This window comes from Electrophorus electricus, chromosome 13, assembly GCF_041902795.1.
Source record: "Electrophorus electricus isolate QZ-2024a chromosome 13, ASM4190279v1, whole genome shotgun sequence".
Classification (NCBI taxonomy): Eukaryota; Metazoa; Chordata; class Actinopteri; order Gymnotiformes; family Gymnotidae; genus Electrophorus; species Electrophorus electricus.
In genome coordinates this window covers 17,233,171-17,253,794 of record NC_137509.1, presented here as the reverse complement: position 1 = coordinate 17,253,794, position 20,624 = coordinate 17,233,171, and the positions used below count along the sequence as shown (strand labels likewise).

Below are 20,624 nucleotides of genomic sequence, written 5' to 3'. Positions count from 1 at the left end.
CTCTTAAATGCAGTTGAAAGTCAGTTAAATGCCACTAGTCAAACCTTTCAGTTTAATACTCCATTGTTTTTCAATAAAAGCCTCTGCAAATGTGCATTTGGTATTCATAAAAGAATTATAAGCATGGTTAGCTGTCTTGCTGTAATACCCTAACCTTTGTGGGTACCTATTTCGTTTCTCTTATAGACAGAAGGGGGGGATAAGTGAACATCTTCCTAAAATGCCCCTTCACTGTAACGTTTTAAAGGCACTGCGGGGCTTTTTTCGGTATCTTGAGTGTTCCCACTTGCTCCATAATGTTTGAGATTGGCACGACACGGGTGCTCCGGGTCTTCTTTATAGCCGGGCAGCTGAGATGACCTGCCTTCTCAACACGGGCTAAATTTATCGGGCCTGCCGGCCATACAAGGTCGCGACTGTAGGCTGCAATGTGCCGAGTGGCAGCATTATTTTAATCCTGTGCAGTTCCGTCCTGCCTTCGGCTGCCCTGTGCCTGCCCTGTGCCTGCTGCCTTGCCTGGATTTCACCTACTTTTGGAGTTCAGCTACTTCTGGCCCCTTTTTCTGCACTGTCTGAAGTTTGGTAAGAAACTACTTTTTTTTTTCTTTTTTCAGCATCTAAGCCTAGATAACTACCCTATATTTTGCACAAACAAAGGAAATCATTACCGAGATGTGTGACATAATATGCTTTTGTTGTAGCCTTTGCTTGTGTTTCTGAAGTATTTTCAAAAAGTAGTCTACTTCAAGTAGCTCATCACTTCTTTTATCCAAGCGCTAGTTACTTTAAATTTGCTGTGACATAATTTAGGCCTATGACATAATGCTACATTCAGTCAGGGATCTGAAGCCCAATAAATGACGTTTATTGATGCCCCCCCCCCCCCCCAAAAAAAAAGAAAAAACCAAACAAACTAACTAACATTTACCATTTTAATCACGTTACAGATGTGAGCAAATGTAGTCTTAGGAGTCTTGCCCACAGACTTATTGGTATGGTGTGGCACTCTTGCCCAGAGAACATGTTGAACCCTACTTCCTCTAGAGAGGCAGAGACTGTGTTTACACCAGGCATATATTCTAATATTTTAATATGGTAAAGTAGTAGTTTTCTGGCATTTTAAGTACTCAGTTTATCAAGTAGTTGCTGGAAAGTCTGTTTAATGTAATTATTAAAATGTAATTTACATATAGTAAAAACCGGTGATTATCCCTTAACCAACCGCGCATTCGGCCTCTGTGTTGTTTATTAAGGACTCTAACTTTTTAATATTATATTTTACGCCTTGACCTACACGTCGCTGCTTTACCTCTCGATTGGCAGTATTAAAGGTACAAATCGAGAGGGAAAAGGCACGGCCACGATCCACTCAGGATGTCGGGATCCATCCAAGTGCGACGGGAGCGGCGGGAGCAGCGGGAGCTCGAGACGCACTATGAGAGCAGTTACCACCGAAGCTCGCTGTCGTCAGTCAGCCACAAATCTTACGCGGCTCACGTGAGCAGCAAGGGGTAAGAAGATCTGGGGAAGGCAGTGCTGCTCAGCATGTGGTTCTGAGGCCTGGTGCAGAGCAAGCTCTGCAATCCGCTACTTGCTAATCACTTCAGTGCCTTCAGCAATGATTTAAAGCACTTTCCCTAAGAGGCCCAGGTGCTTTTCAAACAACACCTGGTCTCAAAGTTCCTGTGTAAGGACGTTGCTAACTCAGCTCAGCATGGCGTGGTCTCGGATGGCATCCCATGGTCCTGGATAAGGAATCAGTCTAAACCAGACTTCAGGGACTTTCAGACGGCACACTTTTTTTTTTGCTCTGTCGCAGCTGCCAGCACAGATGTACTGGGTGTTTGCTGTTCTTGTTTGCTTGGTTCAGGCATATTGGGAACTGAGATAAAGATGACTTGATTGGGAAACATTACCATAATGATTTATGGGTTTCAGATTTTGCCATTTAGTATTTTGCATGTCTGAATCATTTTCTTCCAGACTGTCTCAAATCTGAGCACATTTGCCATGTTATTGAGTAATTACTACTCAAAGTACAGCCATACATTTTACCCTCGATATATCCGGTTTGGAGATACGAAACAACATTTTGCTGCAGTTCTCTGCTTTATCCCTTCTTTGCTTTAATGTGTTATTATAATTGTTTTTCTGTTTTCCTGCAATTTGTCCTGTGTTGTGTTAGAGTTTTTTGTTTTGGTGCAGTTTTGTGGAGGCTGCTTTATCGTTCTGTTTCATGGCACTATCCAGACACCTTTATTTTTATGCAGTGAATGCTGCATCATGACCTTTTTGCTCTATATTTTTGGATCAAAACAATACTTAAATTGCTGACTACGAACACAGTCAGCACTGAAAAACTTTTGTAATGGAGAAAAAGATTAAAAAGTGCTAATATTTAGCTGAGACTCCAGTCTCAGTGCAACCGTAAAAGGCTGAATGTGCCAAAATGGTGTGGTCAGCTGGATGGTAGAGAGAGCATGGCACAGTGAAATGAGGTCAGATTGCTTTTGTTCCAGAGGTGACACCTTGCCTGTGTGCTAACCACTGTTCTCCCTGACCCTGCGGGCGAGGGGGAATTTGAGCCCCTCTGCTGTAATATGGCAAGGTTATTAATGGGTTCAAGGACTATATGTGGCCCCTGGGACACAGAATCATAGCGGTCTAAGAGGACTGTAACTGTACTGGAGACTGTACACTCTGCTTCCTGGGTTCGTTGAGAAGATGAACAGCTCAGAACTTTTTATGTACCTTTTTATATCATGTAGTCTGAACCCAGGCTCTTTCTTTAATAGAAAATGTACTTGTAGTTGTAGAAAATGTATGCAGTTTATATTATTTGTTTAGTCTTCATTACAAGTAATGAAGATTCATCTCCCGTTTTGTCTTTATCTGAGGTAAATCTTCCTTATATAACCACTTCTGTTGTGGATTAATTGTAAGCCAGGTTAACAAATATACTATGCATTACTGTGGTCCTATTCAAAAGGAATGTGGAGGTTGAAAGCCACAGTAGTCCACAGATAAGCTGTAACAGCACAAGAGATAAGCAGTGAATCCCCCCCAGATAGCAGAGCTTTCTGGACCACAGTGCCATACTTATCAACAAAGCTAACAGGAGGAAGCTCATTATACTGCTGGCGGCTGGATATGTGTCAGGGTTGTTGTCATGCCTCTAGGTTTATCTCATCCTAGGGTCCAATTCAGAGGCCTATTTGTTGTTCATTTGTTGTATCAGCAGACTCTACACAAAGTTCACTTATCAACATGAGGAACAACAAGACTTTGTGTGTTTCAGTGAGCTTAAAAAAATGCTTTTAGATCCTGGGATCGAAAATGTGTAGAAAACATTGTGTGGCAAGGAAAAAGCTTGGATTGATTTGGACTGCACAAACAAAGCAAAGCTTTTTTTAACTGTTTTGAAATCCAAAGATTTGGCAGTACTTAATGGTTGGAGATGATTGGCAGAAGCTGGATGAATTGTGGAAAAAACAAACCAAAAAAAAGAACCACACTGAAAATACCTTTACATGCTTGTTATTAAATCCAAATAAGACAGTGGATGAGCAAAGTCAAATGTGATTTAATGACATGAATGTGAATGTGCTATGTAATGCTGTTTTAAAGTACATTAAAAGCCTGTTATTGGAAACAGGAATCATTGGAACATTGTGCTTTTCCTGTGCATGGTGAAGTTTTAGTTTTAAATACTATTTGGTGATGGTTTTTGGAGGCTTTTTAACCACCACTCTAAAAATTAGCATGTCATTGCATTTTGCACTCCAAATAACACTATGCATCATTCCCAAGTAACCCACTCAATCTTATTCCTGCAGGGCTACAGGAACAGTGCCGTGTGTAGTAGTCTATATGCACTTCCACGTCAGTGGGAAGCTTCCTTTCCTTGGTTTTAGGGTGGTGGTTTGCTTTCTTTTTCTCCTTTGCCGCTTTTAACGGTAGCATTCAAGCCGCCAAATCAGTGGATCAGACTCAGCATGATTTATTACTTATTTCACCCACTAGTTCAATCTGCAAGGGGTAACTGCTTCTCTCCTTCAGGGTGAAGACTTTGAAGAAGAAGCAAGTGAAAAAGCTCAGTAGCATCACGAAAAAAGATAGACGCCTCTACTTGGCCGTCGGCCATGAAGATGAGGTCATCGGCTACGTGGTGCCTGTCTTTAGAAGCAGGTGACTGGAGCTCCTGTTTACAATGAAAACTGGTGAAATTGTTACGTTAAACTGTTAAAATAATTCAGTAGTTAACTTTTTTTTGTAATGAGGATTTAGGACTGTAAATGCTTCTCATACCCCAATGGCTTGAAGTGCTAAACCTGATACTGACTCTTTTTTTCACCTCATAAAAGCCATAATAATAGAGATCATGCTCATCGTGTTTTTTCTTTCTTTTTAAACTGAATCGCCATGGCTGTTCAGATATCTCAGGATGCTGAGAAATCATTTGCATTCATACCACCCACCCCTAAGAGATTCAATCTCTCTGCTCAGTCATTTAGCCACACAGGAGTTGATGGAGAGTCAGGAGGAGCTGAAGGAGGAAGGGTTGGGTTATGTGGTCATGAGGAACCTTTTCTCCAGAGAGACTGACCACAAGATCAGAGTGCACAAGAAGAGCCGGAGTATAAGCATGAGGGAGTCTGCTGAGCGCATGGCCCTGGGAAAGAAGGTTACAGCTCTATGACTCCTAGTCTGTTAATTGAGCCTGTAGCTAAAGACCAACCATCTTATTGCGTTTAAAAGTGTCCACGTCTATTCACAAACTGTTTCACTGTTTATGTAGAGTGCATTCAGATATGGTGCAGGTGATAATGCGCTCATGTCCCACTGCCCACCTGCTGTAGATGCAAGAGAACATGGAGTTCCGGAAGAAGATGAACCTGGACAGCCTGACCCATCCTGCGGAGTTTGTGGTGAAGCCACGGGGACAGACAGTTTGGGAGGGCAAGGATGTGACCCTGCACTGCACTGTGGCTGGCTGGCCCAAACCTCGCGTGGCCTGGTGAGCCCTATTTCTGTTTAACACAGAAACAACATATTAGAACACACCCACACACATATCCAAGGGGGTGGCCCAGGCCTTCATGCTGAATTATATTTTTTCATTTTGTCAGGCTTAAATTATGTTTCAGTGCCTAATTCTCTGCTTACCTACCAGGTACAAAAATAATGTGCTTATTGATGCCAAGGCTCACCCTGAGAAGTACATCACAGAGAGCAATTACAATATGCACTCCCTGGAAATTAAGAAGTAAGAGAGCTGAGATAGTGCTAAAATCTTTTTTTTTTTTTTTTTGGTGATATTTTACATAGACTTCAATAGCAACGTACCAAAGACATGGTATAAATTATTGCCTTATGGTGGATTGTACCATAAATGTATTTACTTTGAGTAATAGATGTATTTATTATAAATGTATTTTATATGTATTTATTATTTGAGTAATAGAGGCCTTACTGTTCCTCTGTACTACAGGTGTGATTTCACAGACACTGCTGAGTACCGTATCTCAGCTCTTAATGTGAAGGGTGAGAAGTCTGCCTTTGCCTCAGTGATCATTAAAAGTAGGTTTCCCACATCATCCCATCCTCAAGTGGATCTGCTTTTTCGTGTGTGCATGTTAGTAGGATGCTTTGATGAAATTATGATTGTCCAGGAATCCAGGTCAGGTGACTTTACGAAGCTCAAATAAGGGCTGACAGTTTGAGATAAGTTAGTCATCTTATAATGTAATAGTGACCTTAATTGCGGTAATAGAACATGCTGATAGGACATGTCGGGTCACCATCTAGTTTTTTGTTTGGGTTTTGTTTTTTATTTTAGACTTTTATTCAAGACCGGTCTCGAGACTAAATGAGCAGGTGATTTTTAACTCGGTCTCAACATTTGCCATACACCGCCGAGACCACAGAATATCTCATTCACGGACAAACAAGTGTATCGTAAACCTTGTTGCTGTGGTCATGGCAGAACACAGAGAACATTTCCTAAGTACAGCCTATTAAATATTATTCACAAAATAAACTTCCTCCTCAAGAACGCTGCGCGCACGTCTGCCGACTGCCAGAGTTGCGAGAAGGATTCTCGCTTAACACGCGGCAAAGACAGGCAGGGCAGATGAGATTTCATTAGTTTTCCATATGTAAGCGCGTTAATCTGTCAAGATATGTTTTTAGAATCGTAGTCGTTATACTACGTTTTTAAGGCTACTTTAGTTAGCATTGTGGGTTACTGCGACTCCGGGTAACGTCACTTCTGGCATAGGTTAATTTTCTAAACTTGGCCCCGCTGGCATCTATGTGCAATCCACCTCCTGTCTAATAAAAAGTCATTTCCTGCAAAAAAAAAAAAAAAAAAAAAAAAAAAAGGAAATACAAACCACAAGCCACTTAAACGATCATTTATCTGATTTTGGTATTGACGGGGCCACCTAACCCCTATTATGGTCTCTTATATAAGTGTTGGTGGTATATATTGCGGGATGGGTTTCGGATACCTGCACATCATCGAGACAAACTAAGACCTCTAGAAAAACGGACTAGACATTAATTTGATTTGATTTGATATCAGTGTATTGTTTCTGGTAGTGGAACCAGTTCTCTACTGTACTTACTAAAACGGACAGTTACTGTGATGTAGCCAACTCTTGGAGAGACAGTGGCTCTATATTATAAGGCTGCAGGACACTGTTGTGATCTGCTGGTACACTTAAAATACTTTTGCAAAGATTACAGTTCAAGACCAAATGCATGTATTCATATATTTATGTATTAAAACCTTCAGAGCAGTGCTGGCTGCTGTAGAGAATAGCTGAAACATCGAAGTGTTGGTTTGATTTAAACCCAGCAGTCAGTGTTCAGGGTCTTACTCAAGTGCAGTAAAGATGACTACATTTCCATTTGATTAGTCATTCATAATGAATTCCACCTATTTACATGTTTTATATTAAAGGATTCAAAGATGAAGAAGTGAGTGAAAGACCACGTAAGTTCTGTAAAATTCAGTTTATTTATTTATTTATTTTTTATACCGTTAATGAAACACAGGACACACGTTTTAACTAGATGTAGATCCATATCGAAGAATGCGTCTGCTCTGCAGCACTTGTGGTCTAATTTGTAACTCTCTTGTGCTGCGCAGATGGTTACAGTCCTGAACATGGCGTCACCTTCAGGACCACCATTATTGACAAGTTTGGGGTTGCCTTTGGCAGAGAGGGGGAGACCATGAGCCTGGGCTGCGTTGTCATCGTCTACCCCACTGTGAAGCGCTACCAGCCCGAGGTCGTCTGGTACAGGAATGGTGGGTAGAAATTTGACTTAAGAAAACCATTCATATGTTACACATTTAAGTGTCAGTATTCATGGTTAGGTTATACCACACATATACTGTTTGTTCTGTACTGACTAAGTAAATGTGGCCAGTTCGCTTTTCTTGTAACAATAATGTCAATATTTCTAATTATGGTTAATAACTGGTCTCCTTGCTTTTTGATCAGGCGTTGTTCTGGCTCCCTCTAAATGGGTGCAGATGCACTGGAGTGGCAAGCAGGCCACTTTGACCCTGGTCCACCTCAACAAGGAGGATGAGGGACTCTACACCCTGCGTGTCAACACCAAGTCCGGCTTTGACACCCACTCCGCCTACGTGTTCGTCAGAGGTGACGCTCATGCAAGAACTTTAACATAAGTTCACATTAAGTAGCTGTTTACCCAAAGTGTCGTAATGACTCACTCAGGACCTGCCACGGAAAGGGTAGAAAAGCGAATGGGGAGTTTGAGAGAAGTGCCAGTGTACAAAAACTGGTCACGGTACACCAGAGAGTAAAATGTAGGAGAGAGTACTGGCCCACTTTGAGCACCAGATGTTACTACTGTGGGGTGCTTTCCATGTGTGATGTGTTTAACCAGCAGGCTGGGCCCCTGTTTCTCATACGCAATGCTGCTTTTAAATCAAGCTGCAGTCACCACAGGGATACCAGTGAGAGAACGGTCTGAGAACTGCTTTATGCTTTAATGATAATATTAATATGATAATGTGTTGTCAGTTTATACATGTATGTTTGTAGTATATGGGGGTTGCGATTTAAATGTAGAAATAAGAAGAGCAGATGTTGTACTTATTTTGCCATAATTAGATGTGACACCTGTGAGCAAAGTGTTGGGTGTGTGTGTGTGCGCGTGTTAGATGCTGATGTGGAGGTGGAGGGACTTCCTGTTGCTCCGCTTGATGTGCGCTGTCATGATGCTAATAAGGATTATGTGGTGGTGACCTGGAAACAGCCTGCAGTCGAGGGCAGCAGTCCCATCTTGGGCTACTTTATAGACAGGTCAGCGTCTTAGCCTCAGTGACCGGGAGGCTATGGTAGCACTGTTGGCATTGGATAATCCATGCATTTTGCAATAACAATGACCAAATTAGGTTTTTCTTGCAGGTGTGAGGTTGGCACCCAGCACTGGGCCCAGTGTAATGACACCCCGGTGAAGTACGCCCGCTTTCCTGTCACTGGGCTCGTTGAGGGACGCTCATACGTCTTCCGGGTCCGCGCCCTTAACAGGAGTGGGGTGAGCCATCCTTCCCGGGTATCTGACCCTGTGGTTGCCATGGACCCATCTGACCGTGCCCGTCTGAGAGGTGAGAGATTTGGGGGGGTGGCTGTCTAGAATAAAAGCCATTAAAACAAGTCAATTATCAGCGGCTGTACACATGTATACGTCACTCTGCCTGTGTTAAAGCTGGTATATACGACATGTATCCTTTTCCTTTAATAAAAGTGAGTACATATATTCTTTTATTAAAGCTGGTCCTTCTGCCCCTTGGACTGGTATGATCAAATTCACTGAGGAAGATCCCACAGGTAAGGTATCAAATAGAAAACGCTGAACACTTCATAAGACACACGACAATCAGCTAGGCATTTTGTCTCGAGTCTCTGTTGGAATCTAGACAGTCAGTCTAACTAGGAAATATAAAAGTAACAGCAACTACTTGCCGAGGGTAGAGGCTGTTGAGGTTGTAATATGAATCATCTTTTTCTCTCTCTTTCCCTTAGTGGGTGTAGTCCCTGGGCCTCCTTCTGATCTGGCAGTTGCTGAGGCCACTAAGAGCTATGTGGTGCTTGGCTGGAATCCCCCTGTGCAGAGGGGCCATGAGGGGGTCGTGTATTATGTGGAGAAGGTGGGTAGACATGGGAAAAGACATAATCTGTGTTTCTGCAATGTGTGTGTATTTGCACTCACGTTTCAGATCGGTGATAAGGGATTATTTTCAGATCCTAAGCTCCCTGGCTTTCCACTGGACTCTACCAATCAATGATCTTAAATGGTGATGGAAGAATAATTAAATAAAGCATTACACTTTTATGTAAAGGGTTAGCGAACACTAGAGTGCGTGATTGAACCATTCCTTCAATGTTCTTTACAAAAATGGTTTTATCCCACACCAAAAAGTGTTCCTCACAACACCAAACTGCTTCTACCTTGAAGTTTTCCTGTTAAGGATGTAATTCTTTTAAGGATGTAGTGCTTTATTCTGAAGCTGTGATTTTAGGTTGCCCTGTGTACCTTTTCCCAGTGTATGGTCGGCACTGACACCTGGCAGAGAGTGAACACCGGGATGCCAGTTAAGTCTCCCCGCTTTGCGCTGTTTGACCTGGCCGAGGGAAAGTCCTACAGCTTCCGTGTCCGCAGCTGCAACTCGGCAGGAGTGAGCGAGCCGTCCCAGGAGACCAAATCCATTACCGTGGCCGACAGACTGGGTAAGGGTTTCTTTGTCGAAGTAACGTCAAAGCTAAGGCTGGATGCTAGCAGCACAGCATTTTGTTCTAATGTTTTCTTTTTCAAATGTGATGTGAGCACTATGCTGTGTTTTGGCTCTGTCCGCTTCCCTCTGTGGTGTGCTCGACGCTTTCAGACCTGCCCTCGGCACCAGGGCCTGTAGTGGCCATCAGAAACACGGCTTCCTCCGTTGTGGTGACCTATGGGGCTTCTAAGGAGGCCCAAACTCTGTTGCGCTACTATATTGAGGCCAGTGTGGTAGGCAGCGAGGTGTGGGTCCCCTGCAACAACAAACCTGTGAAAGGCACCAGGTAAGTGGGCTCCTCCGGGCATGGCCCCTTCCTGTTTGCACAGACCGGTGGGTCTCCTGCGGCTCACCGGTGTTGGACCCCGTTTGGCCTGCAGGTTTGAGTGCCACGGACTGAACGAGGGAGATAAGTACGTGTTCAGGGTGAAGGCTGTCAACTCTGCTGGATACAGCACTTATTCGGGGGACTCAGAGGCCTGCCTTGTGAAAGCGTGCATCAGTGAGTGCCGATATCCCAGAACCTATCACTGCATCCCTAATACACAGTGGAAATGGACAGAAATGAAAATGAGTGAGAAGGCCCAAAGGAATGAATTTCTTTCCTTTATTATTTACATTATTTATATTTTTGGTTTTATTGTTGAGCACAATAAGATTGTTTCGGCTATCCTTTCCTCCACTTTTCACGGTCACCTCAGAGTAATGCCCTCATCTCACTAATTACCACAGAACCTTCCAGAATCCCTGTTGGTGCACAGTAACCAGATCAGTATGTAGGGCCCTTTGGATGACATTCCCATACCTCGACACAGAGCCAAATGTTGCTGTTTTGCACTGTGTTGCATGTCCCCGTTGCACATGCTGCATGGACATGTCGCGTCTCTGCATGTCCTCTGATATAATATGACCCCCCTTCCCCCATTCACTTCTGTAACCTTGGCCCCGGTGAGGTCTTTACTTACTGCACACCTTCAATGCAGTCGCCTCGCTGAGCATAACAACACCGACTGCCTTGAATTTGGGATGCGGTCGCACGTCGAAGGCCGGTGGCAGACGAAAGAGTGTAGCTCGGTGTCGCCTGTGTCCATGCAGTGTGTCTCTTGCTGTGTTTCATGGTTGACTCTAGGGTATGGGGGGGTGTGGCCCAGCTTTTACCTGGCTGAGGGGTGCAGCGAAAGAGAGAGGGCCCAGATCTGCCACAGTGTCCTGGAAGGGAGCGCACAGTGAGTAGAAGCAGACTGTGAGGTGTGAAGCAGACTCCTAAGTTCTCACATAAGCAGGGGGAGGAGGTCTGATTTTAATCTGAAATGAATGCATGCATTTATCTCCTTGTAACCTCTGAAACATCATGCTCAAAAATGACAAAATGAGTGAAACATTAGTTTGCATTAGTTTACTGATCAAGAGATGATGTAATCGTTGACTGTTGGCAAAACAAGGAATGATTGAATTGCATGAAATGTTTAAAAGGTATAGTCAGTGCACTTCAGGAACAGAATCTGTCTTGGGCCAGTTGTTATGGTTGATGTCATACTCGTGAGCTCCCAGCGTCTATATTCGGTTCGTCTGAATAAACTTATCATGCTAACAACGGTCAGTTGATTCCATGTTGCTTTGTAGTGATGTACTGATTATACCTTACTGATTACAGAATGTCTTGCTTAACTTGGACAGCATGTTAGCAACAGCAGCATCATTTTGGCTTTGTTTATTTGACGTGCAGTAATTGCTTCAAAAGTACAGTCATACATGCTAGTGTCTGTGGGGCCTGAATTAGGCGTTCATATCAAAAGAGGTTAAAAAAATTCCCAAGACCCAAAAGTGGAACAAGAAGGAGGCTTTAGGGTAGAACTTTTAGGGTGTTAACTCATGTCATTTCCTGTCCAGCGGTGCCTTCACCCCCATTGACTGTCACTATGGTGGAGCGGGTTCGTGACTGCATGGTGGTGAGCTGGCGGGCCCCTGCTAACACCGGGGGGGCCGACATCAGGGGGTACTATCTGGACTACAGGACCGTTAAGGGCAGCATCAAGAGCCAATGGCGCGAGATCAATGTGAAGATCATCACTGGCACTACCTATAAGGTTAATTGCTGGGCTTCAGCACGTGCGATTAAATTGTACTTTGAAGCTTTGCATACATTATAATATAATGTATCATTTACATGTATAATGTAATATACATGTCAGACCAAAAAATGATTGCCGTGTTGTGGGAGATCTTTCTAACATGTTTAAAATGACTTTTGCTCCTGTTCCTTCATCTGTCTGTCTTTGTGAGCAGGTCGAGAACCTGAAGGAGAACACGCTCTATGAATTCCAGGTGCGTGCAGTTAACCAGGCTGGTATCAGCGAGGGATCTGTCCCTAGTGCTGCTACTGAGTGCAAAGAGTGGACAGTTGCGGTGCCAGGTAAATCAGCCCACTGGAACAGCCTAGTAACACGGTTGCTACAGCAGTGGAGGCCATTTATTCGCCTCCTTAATAATGAAGGCCCTAAACCAGCATGAGGGTTCATCTAACTCGCTTAACTCCAGCTACTGGATTCATAGAATGTCGTTTAATATGGACATAATCAGCAGTTCCCCCCAAGGGGAAATTACAAGGAGATAAGGGCATGGTTAATGCGCTCCATTCACCTCAAGATGATGCACATTTTTCCTTTACTTATCCAATCACCCACTGACCTGCACGCAGTAAAGGAACCTGTTAAGTTTCTGGGTTTTGTCTGGATAAAACAGGGCCTCCCCATGGCCTACGTGTGCAAGAGGTACGGAAGGACTCCGTGGTACTGCTGTGGGAGCCGCCCACGTTCGACGGCCGCGGTGCCGTCACCGGCTACTATGTGGACATCAAAGAGGAGAAGGGCAGGTGGAGAGGTGTCCAGGACAGGTCCACCAAGCAGACATTCATGAAGGCAAGGAAAATTTAGAAGTCCTGCGCCTGGCCAATACGATGTGAAGATCGATCAATCAGGGGCCACTTTGTCTTGACCAACACAGTTCTTGTGATGCATGCAATCTTTGATCAGTAGCAGTAAAAAAAAGTGGGAGCTTGGTGCAAATAGATGGCGGTTCCACGTATGGGAGCGTTGAATAAAGAGAATAAAGAGAATAAAGATTCTCTCTTTGACTCAGATAACTGGGCTGAAAGAAGGCAAGTCCTATATGCTGCGTGTGCACGCTAAGAATGTGGTTGGTGTTGGTGGACCCTCCAAAACATCAGACCCCATTGTTGCTCAGACCCGGCCAGGTAAGTAGCCAGAACAACTCAGCCCTTCTCAGATGTCCTTCACTTTTGTCAGTTGTGTTAGCATTCATTATATTTTGAATGCTGTTACTGTGGTCTTTCCTCAGGAACTAATGAAATTGTGGTGGATGTGGATGACAACGGCGTGATTTCTCTGATTTTCGAGTGTTCCCAGATGGCTCAAGGTTCTCAGTTTGTTTGGTCCAAGGACTACAAGGCCCTAACTGATACCTCTCGCCTCACTGTTCAGACGGTCGGCGGGAAGTGAGTTTACCTTTTAAAACTGATTGCGATGTCTCACCTTTCAGGATCAATGTGCTTTCCTTTGGTAAGCAAAATCCATAGTTTCTTTGTTCGCAGGAGAAGAGTTTTCTAACACGGCAGCGTTGGGTGTTTTTTTTTTTTTTTAAGCGCTTGGGCAGGCTGGACATTGACTTTGGGAGCTTCTATGAAGAGGGGTACAGGCATGCTGCTTGTAAGCCGCCCGAGTTGCGTGCCGAGCTTCGCTGTGAAGGCACAGACAGGACAGGTGTGGGGAGTAAAATGGGGAGAATATCAGCCAGCCAAAACTCAGCCCAAGAATCAAGAGAGAACCTACTTGAAGTTATATTTGAAAAGACCTCAGGCCCCTTTGGCAATGGATTGTCCAAACAGCACATGTGCTTAGCCTGAGTTTGCTTCTCACATTCCTGCTTGTTTTGTTGACCTGTCTTCAGATCCAGAGCCATCTTCAATGACCCCTCTCTGGAGGATCTGGGCACCTACTCTTGTTTTGTCACTAACACCGACGGAGTCTCTGCTAGCTACACTCTGACGGAGGAGGGTGAGTCCGATTGACTCTCTAGCTGATGCCAGTGACATGATTTGTCTGCGGTGTCTCCCACGTCTTAAGGGCAGAATGTAGTCAGAACCCTTCATTCCCAATCCTTCCCAGGAAATCTTCTCTCCGTCATCTGAGGCTGACATGCCTTCTTTTCACTCTGCTTAGGACAAGAAAAAGCATAAGCGTTCACATTCCTTTTTTGGTACTAGGAAATTATAGAATTCTTTATTCACTTCAGCACATGAATGAAATTCATGGTTTTCTGCTTATGCAGGTCTGAAGCGCTTGTTGGAAATCAGCCATGAGCATCAGTACCCCAGTAAGTATCCCACCACGTACACAATGACACCACCATCAGATTGACACCATCAGACATGGCCTTCAGCTCTCCACTCTTCCACTATATTATGATTAGTTAACATTTCCGAATTAAAGTGGCTAATTTCCAAATAGCTCACTAACTCTTTGCTTCACAGTTATTCCCTTCAAGTCTGAAATGGCAGTTGAGCTTCAGGAGAAAGGACGTGTGCGTTTCTGGGCCCAGGTTGCCAAGTTTACTTCTAATTGCCAAGTGCAATACATCTTCAATGACAACATCATTACTCAAGGAAAGGTAAGGCAATGATGGAGGCTTTTCTTTGCACAACTACTGGAATATTGTCCATCTTTCTTCTGTTTCTCATGTGCAAAAACATGGTTACGTTTCCATTTTTTGCAGAAATACACAATGAATTTTGACAAGTCCACTGGCATTATTGAGATGTTCATGGATTCCCTGGAAGTCACGGATGAAGGGACCTTTACATTTAACCTGGTTGACGGCAAAGGAACTGGTCGGACCAGCTTAGTTCTTATTGAAGAAGGTATGATGAAGCTGCACTCCCTTCAGTTTAACCGGAGCCTCCGGTCCCATTAATGTGTGCTGCAACTGCTGATTTATCCACCAGAGGGCAGTAATAGCTCATAAGAAGTTGAGCAGCCTTTGCCTAAGCTGAATTCAACCAAAGTGCTCAGTGTGGCTTTCCTGTTAGCTTGCACAGTATTTACTTGCTTGTGAAAATAACGTTTATATGTAAGCATGCATGTGTATTTTATCAAATATTCATTTATTTTTTCCCCACACAGAATTTGCTGAGATTCAGAAGAAGTCTGAGTTTGAGAGAGCTGAGTGGGTCAGGAGACAAGGTATGTGATTAACGAATTAAGAAAAGAAAGAAAGAAACCACATTAAATATATACAGTGTGTTCTCACATTTCTGTTCTGGCACACAGGCCCTCACTTTGTGGAGTACCTCAGTTTCGAGGTCACACCAGAATGTAACGTGTATCTGAAATGCAAGGTAAGGCCAGGCATTTGGCTGAAACAGAAGATTGTTTTCACTTTCCAGGGACAAACTGATTGATATTACATCTCTTCCTCTTCCTCTTGACCCCTCCCTGTCTCTCCCCGCCCTCCTCCGTAGGTAGGAAACATGAAAACCGACACCGAGATCTCCTGGCTTAAGGATGGAATTGAGATTGCAGAGGATGACGAAGATGCTAAGAAAATTGGCATTGCTGCTGGAGTGCTGTCCTTCAACATCGGCAAGGTCGGGCAGCTTCTTGGCTGAGCAGGGGGGTCTCAGAGTGAGAGGGATGTCTCTGGGTGAGAGGGATGGGGGGTCTCAGGGTGAGAGGGATGGGGGGTCTCAGAGTAAGAGGGATGGGGGTCTCGGGGTGAGAGGGATGGGGGTCTCTGGGTGAGAGGGATGGGAGGTCTCAGAGTGAGAGGGATGGGGGGTCTCTGGGTGAGAGGGATGGGGGTCTCTGGGTGAGAGGGATGGGGGGTCTCTGGGTGAGAGGGATGGGGGTCTCAGGGTGAGAGGGATGGGGGGTCTCAGGGTGAGAGGGATGGGAGGTCTCTGGGTGAGAGGGATGGGAGGTCTCTGGGTGAGAGGGATGGGGGTCTCGGGGTGAGAGGGATGTCTCGGGGTGAGAGGGATGTCTCTGGGTGAGAGGGATGGGGGTCTCAGGGTGAGAGGGATGGGGGGTCTCAGGGTGAGAGGGATGGGGGGTCTCTAGGTGAGAGGGATGTCTCTGGGTGAGAGGGATGGGGGGTCTCAGGGTGAGAGGGATGGGGGTCTCAGGGTGAGAGGGATGGGGGACTCGGGGTGAGAGGGATGGGGGGTCTCGGGGTGAGAGGGATGGGGGGTCTCTGGGTGAGAGGGATGGGGGGTCTCAGAGTGAGAGGGATGTCTCTGGGTGAGAGGGATGGGGGGTCTCAGGGTGAGAGGGATGGGGGGTCTCAGGGTGAGAGGGATGGGGGTCTCAGGGTGAGAGGGATGGGGGGTCTCGGGGTGAGAGGGATGGGGGGTCTCTGGGTGAGAGGGATGGGGGGTCTCTGGGGGAGAGGGATGGGGGTCTCTGGGTGAGAGGGATGGGGGGTCTCTGGGTGAGAGGGATGGGAGGTCTCTGGGTGAGAGGGGGAACCCCACACACCTCTGCTAGGTACCTGTCATGAAGCCTTCACTGTGATCTTGCCTCTCTGCCACTCATTCAGCCACGTGTTCATGCAATTGTCTTATGTGGATTTCTTTATGTTTAAAGGCAAATATATTTTTTGTATAAATGCTTGGAAAACACACATCCCACACATCCACACATACATTTAGAAACATTTATGTCCATATATCACAAACATATAGTTTGGCCTTAAACTATATGTGGACTTTGCTTAATGAAACTGATAGCACAAGTATTTTAAAATAATGTCCTATGTCCAATACCACCTTCACCAAATCTTGGTGTATAGTCATTTAGGCCTGAGTGTCCTCTGAGGTGTATTGAATTGTAGTGTCCAATAATGTAACAATGCAAAGCAGAGCAATGCAGTTATTGCCTGCATGGCACTGGCAATAACTGCAGTATCTGTCTAATTTACAGCCTGTAAATAAGAGCAGCAAAGTAGGGAAAAAGCAAACTTAATGAAGAAAACGAGAGAGAACCAAAAGTCTGGAGCATTCCCTTTATAAGTTCTCACCAAGTCATTCTGGATTTCTGTGTCGCTGTGGTCTTCTCCTTCCCTGGCATCTCTGACTGCCTTGCAGAATCTGCCGTAGGAGAAGATTTCTCCTACGGCAGATTCTTGTGGTTTCGTTCATTCCGAAGTCTTTTTAATATCTGCTCCACACCGCAGCTGCGACCAGTCTTTTCCACTCCCTCCTTTCTATCCCTCCTACAGCTTTCGAAAAAAGACGCCGGTGTTTATGAGGTGACACTGTGGGACGAGAGAGGAAAGGATAAGACCATGCTCAACCTGACCGAAGCTGGTGAGTGGCTTTTTAATGCCCACAAGAGTTCTGACAACATGTGAATGATGTCAACTTTGTGCCAAAGTTGATGAATTGTCGTGCCTAGTCCTCTAACACCCCTGTGGTCATCGGCTCCCCCTAACAGGCTATCAGGCTGTGCTGAGTGAAATGTTCAGAGTTATAGGTGAGCTGGTTTTTTTTTTTTTTTAAACCTCCATACCTTTCTGTAAACAGCTCATTAAGAGTCCATGCAGTATATAAAACTGATGCTAGCGTTGACGTCTCTTCTTCACTACCTCAGCTAACTCTGCCACCGAGCTGAAGGTCGAGAGCACAGAACATGGAATCATCCTCTCCACAAACGTTGTGCACTACTTTGACGAGCTCCGTGTTGGCTGGCTTCACAAGTAAGGTTTTTTTTCCACATTCTCACTCATATGTCCGTGCAGGTTATTTCCCGTCTTTTGGCTTTCTTGATAATGGGAATGTTGCTGTCAGTGCCAGAACAAATAGAAAAGGTATTTTTATTTTTAGATTTTTTTTATTTTCACAGCCACATCCACCAGTGGACAATGCTGGAGTTTGGGCTGATGTGTCATACAACATACTGCCTATAGCACTGTACATCCACTCCAGCATGAGGCAATATGGTGAAGTCCACCAACAGACCATAATATTACTACTTTCATCAGTTAAAATAATGTTAAAAACGTTTAAACATTTTTGGCAGGCTTTCATGCTCAACGTTAGAATGTCTGTTTTTACGTTAGATAAACTGTACAGGTAGGTGCTGCTGTGGCCCTTAATGACATGCCACGGCTCTGCTAGCTAAGTTAGCTTGTTTGTGTCTGTTTAGAGAGTCAAAGATCTCCTACTCAGACAGAGTGCAGTGTGGAGTCACAGGAGAGCAACTGTGGCTAAAAATCAAAGAGCCGACCAACAAAGACAAGGGCAAATACTCCATCGACATCTTTGATGGCAAAGCCAATGTCAAGAAAGTTCTTGACCTGACTGGAAAAAGTAAGGTTTCAGGTGTTCGGAATACACTTTTAATTGCCTACTCTTTTCTTGTCGAAGCTTTTAAAAATATATTTTATGTTAAGGCTTTTAAACAGGTTCAAAGTTTTCTCTTTCTACTCTTTTTCAAAGTATGGGAGGAAGCCTTTGAAGAGTTCCAGAGACTGAAGTAAGTGATGAAGTGTAACAGGGAGAGGTTTTATCCACACCTGGTCTTCATAATCTGTTTCTGATTTCATAAACTTTACAAAATGATCACGGTCAGTAACTTCCTGAGGGGAAAGACATAATCCTAAAATCTATTCCAATGGTGAGATATGTCAGTGCTTCCTTCTGAAAGGCCTGGGCTCAGACATTTCCTGATACTGCAGTGTGGAAGTAGGCTGTATCACCTTGACAGGCTCTGATACTATTTAAAGCCTCCGCTAACTGTGTGCTTATCTCTTTTCCTGCCTCAGGGCGGCAGCCATCGCAGAGAGAAGTAAGTGATTGTGTCTGCTGTCATTTTTTTGCGTTCCTTCCTGAAAACAGCTTGTTGCAAAAGCATGGTTGCTATTCTGAGCCGTTTCACTTATGCAGGACTCGCTGATACCGCAAAGACTGCGTCTCCTGTCCAGATGTCTTGCAAATGAAATGCTTTTGCTCATTAGTCTCGTTACACAGGAAATTCAGACAGTCCTGGTAAATAATGACAGGTAGCATGAGGAGTGAGAGAGTCTTGCAGGGGACACATTCTAATTTAGCAGGTGGCTTACATTTTTACTTAACTGCTCCATTCCTCTTGTAGACCGGGCTCGTGTCGTGGGCGGCCTGCCAGATGTGGTCACTATCCAGGAGGGCAAGGTATTTTGTCTCATTCTTCTGTAGGTGACAGCAAGCCTCATCATCACACTCCACCAACCTGAAATGATGGATTACTTTTGAGAAGGGAAAACTAGTCTGTCAGCCTTTTCATGCGTATGATAACGTCCCGCGTTATAGCGTGGGCGTCGTGCTCTCTGCACTACCTGGGGCTTTTGTTTGCATTTCTCAGTCCCTCAACCTCACTGGCAACGTGTGGGGCGACCCCGTACCTGAAGTGAGCTGGGTGAAGAACGATAAGCAGCTGGTGTCTGACGATCACTACACACTCAAGTTCGAGCACGGCAAGTTTGCCAGCATGACCATCGCGGCCGTCACCGCAACTGACTCGGGCAAGTACGCCCTGGTGGTCAAGAACAAGTATGGCACGGAGGCTGGCGAGTTCACGGTCAGCGTCTACTTCCCAGAAGACGAAGCCGAGAAGAAAGAGTAGAGAAAGACGGACGTAGGGTGGGGGTGGTCTGAGTATGACCAGCCTGGGTTCCACAGCATTTTACTCCAAAGCACGTTCAGCCGCTGTACCATGCCATGACCATACAGATAAAGGAAGGCTTAAAGTTCCAGGGAACATGTAAAATAAAATATGAAATGTTTGTATAATACTAAACAAGAGTGTTATATTAAACTTTCAGCAAATCACCCATTTAAAAAAACATGATAAAACACTACTCAAAAACCAACCAAACTGGCTCATCAGTCCTAGCTAGAAACACACAGGGGCCAATACTCTTGATGGACAGCCTGCACAGCCTGTTCGGAGCAGAGCTGAATACTCGAGCAGAGCTGAATATACTCGCACAAGCGGTGAGGAAACTGGAATTTTACAACATAACATGTATGTAACGGCCCTACCGATGAGGAATTTGCAAACAATTCTGGAGTTCTCGCACTATGTAAGCATCATTTATGGGTGGTGACAGAATGGTAGGGGTTTTATATAAGGATAAAAACAAACACGCAGGCTTGGACATAAACAGCTGACTTTCATGGTGAAAAACCTCTCAGATGTCATTACAAAATAGTCTAGCATTGTCCTGTATCAAAACAGACTTGCTTATGTGAACTCTACCCAAAAACTACGACTACCCATTTTACAATAGAAGGGAAATAATATATTTGACATTTACTGGACTTTGGAACAGTGTTCATATGGCACACTTTGTATATTTACATTGTGTACCCAGAGGACAAAGTTTAACCCAATCAGAAAGAAAACTCCGGTTTAGGTTCCCTAGGGCTTTAAGATGCTGGCCAGACAGTAATAGGAAGTGAGCTCAGTGAAACAAGGTGTGTTTAGCCTTTGGGTAATATAGATTGACACCCATTATTCATATAACATGGCACTGAAAGTATTCCTCTCAACAGATTTTCTTGATTTCCTGAGAGAGGTTTTTGAAATTTAAAAGGTGAGCATGAATTGAGTTAAAATGCTTTGAAGGTTGCTTAACTTATAAACAGAAATTCTGTAGTGCAAAATTAATGTCTGCTGTTTTCATTTATTTCAGTTCATACTACTACTGTATTTTATTTTGATGGGGAGAGTCAAAGGATAAAATAAGTCAGTTA

The 20,624-nt window shown here is 44.5% G+C and overlaps 1 protein-coding gene across 1 annotated transcript; it reads left to right on the top strand.

The window, feature by feature from the left end:
* The first annotated feature begins 422 nt into the window (after nt 1-422).
* On the top strand, nt 423-19,658 carry myom1a (myomesin 1a (skelemin)). Its single transcript, XM_026996156.3, has 37 exons — nt 423-582; nt 1,324-1,511; nt 4,060-4,188; nt 4,507-4,684; nt 4,860-5,017; nt 5,174-5,266; nt 5,492-5,580; nt 6,968-7,000; nt 7,157-7,318; nt 7,515-7,676; nt 8,204-8,345; nt 8,451-8,650; nt 8,817-8,873; nt 9,069-9,193; nt 9,590-9,773; nt 9,929-10,103; nt 10,198-10,319; nt 11,708-11,904; nt 12,104-12,230; nt 12,560-12,735; nt 12,956-13,070; nt 13,175-13,331; nt 13,784-13,890; nt 14,165-14,209; nt 14,367-14,503; nt 14,609-14,753; nt 15,016-15,075; nt 15,163-15,230; nt 15,354-15,479; nt 17,111-17,198; nt 17,326-17,364; nt 17,482-17,587; nt 18,037-18,200; nt 18,330-18,366; nt 18,656-18,678; nt 18,985-19,040; nt 19,231-19,658. Exons 2-37 carry the CDS (start codon nt 1,375-1,377, stop codon nt 19,489-19,491), a joined length of 4,380 nt encoding a protein of 1,459 aa, XP_026851957.2. The 5' UTR covers nt 423-582; nt 1,324-1,374; the 3' UTR covers nt 19,492-19,658.
* Nucleotides 19,659-20,624: the final 966 nt, after the last annotated feature.

What these genes read in the sequence shown, in the direction of transcription:
- myom1a (XM_026996156.3), top strand. Translation starts at nt 1,375, where the DNA reads ATGTCGGGATCCATCCAAGTGCGACGGGAGCGGCGGGAGCAGCGGGAG. An exon ending in TCGTGTATTATGTGGAGAAG is followed by an intron (nt 9,194 to 9,589) that starts GTGGGTAGACAT and finishes ACCTTTTCCCAG; the next exon opens with TGTATGGTCGGCACTGACAC. An exon ending in CTTAGTTCTTATTGAAGAAG is followed by an intron (nt 14,754 to 15,015) that starts GTATGATGAAGC and finishes TTCCCCACACAG; the next exon opens with AATTTGCTGAGATTCAGAAG.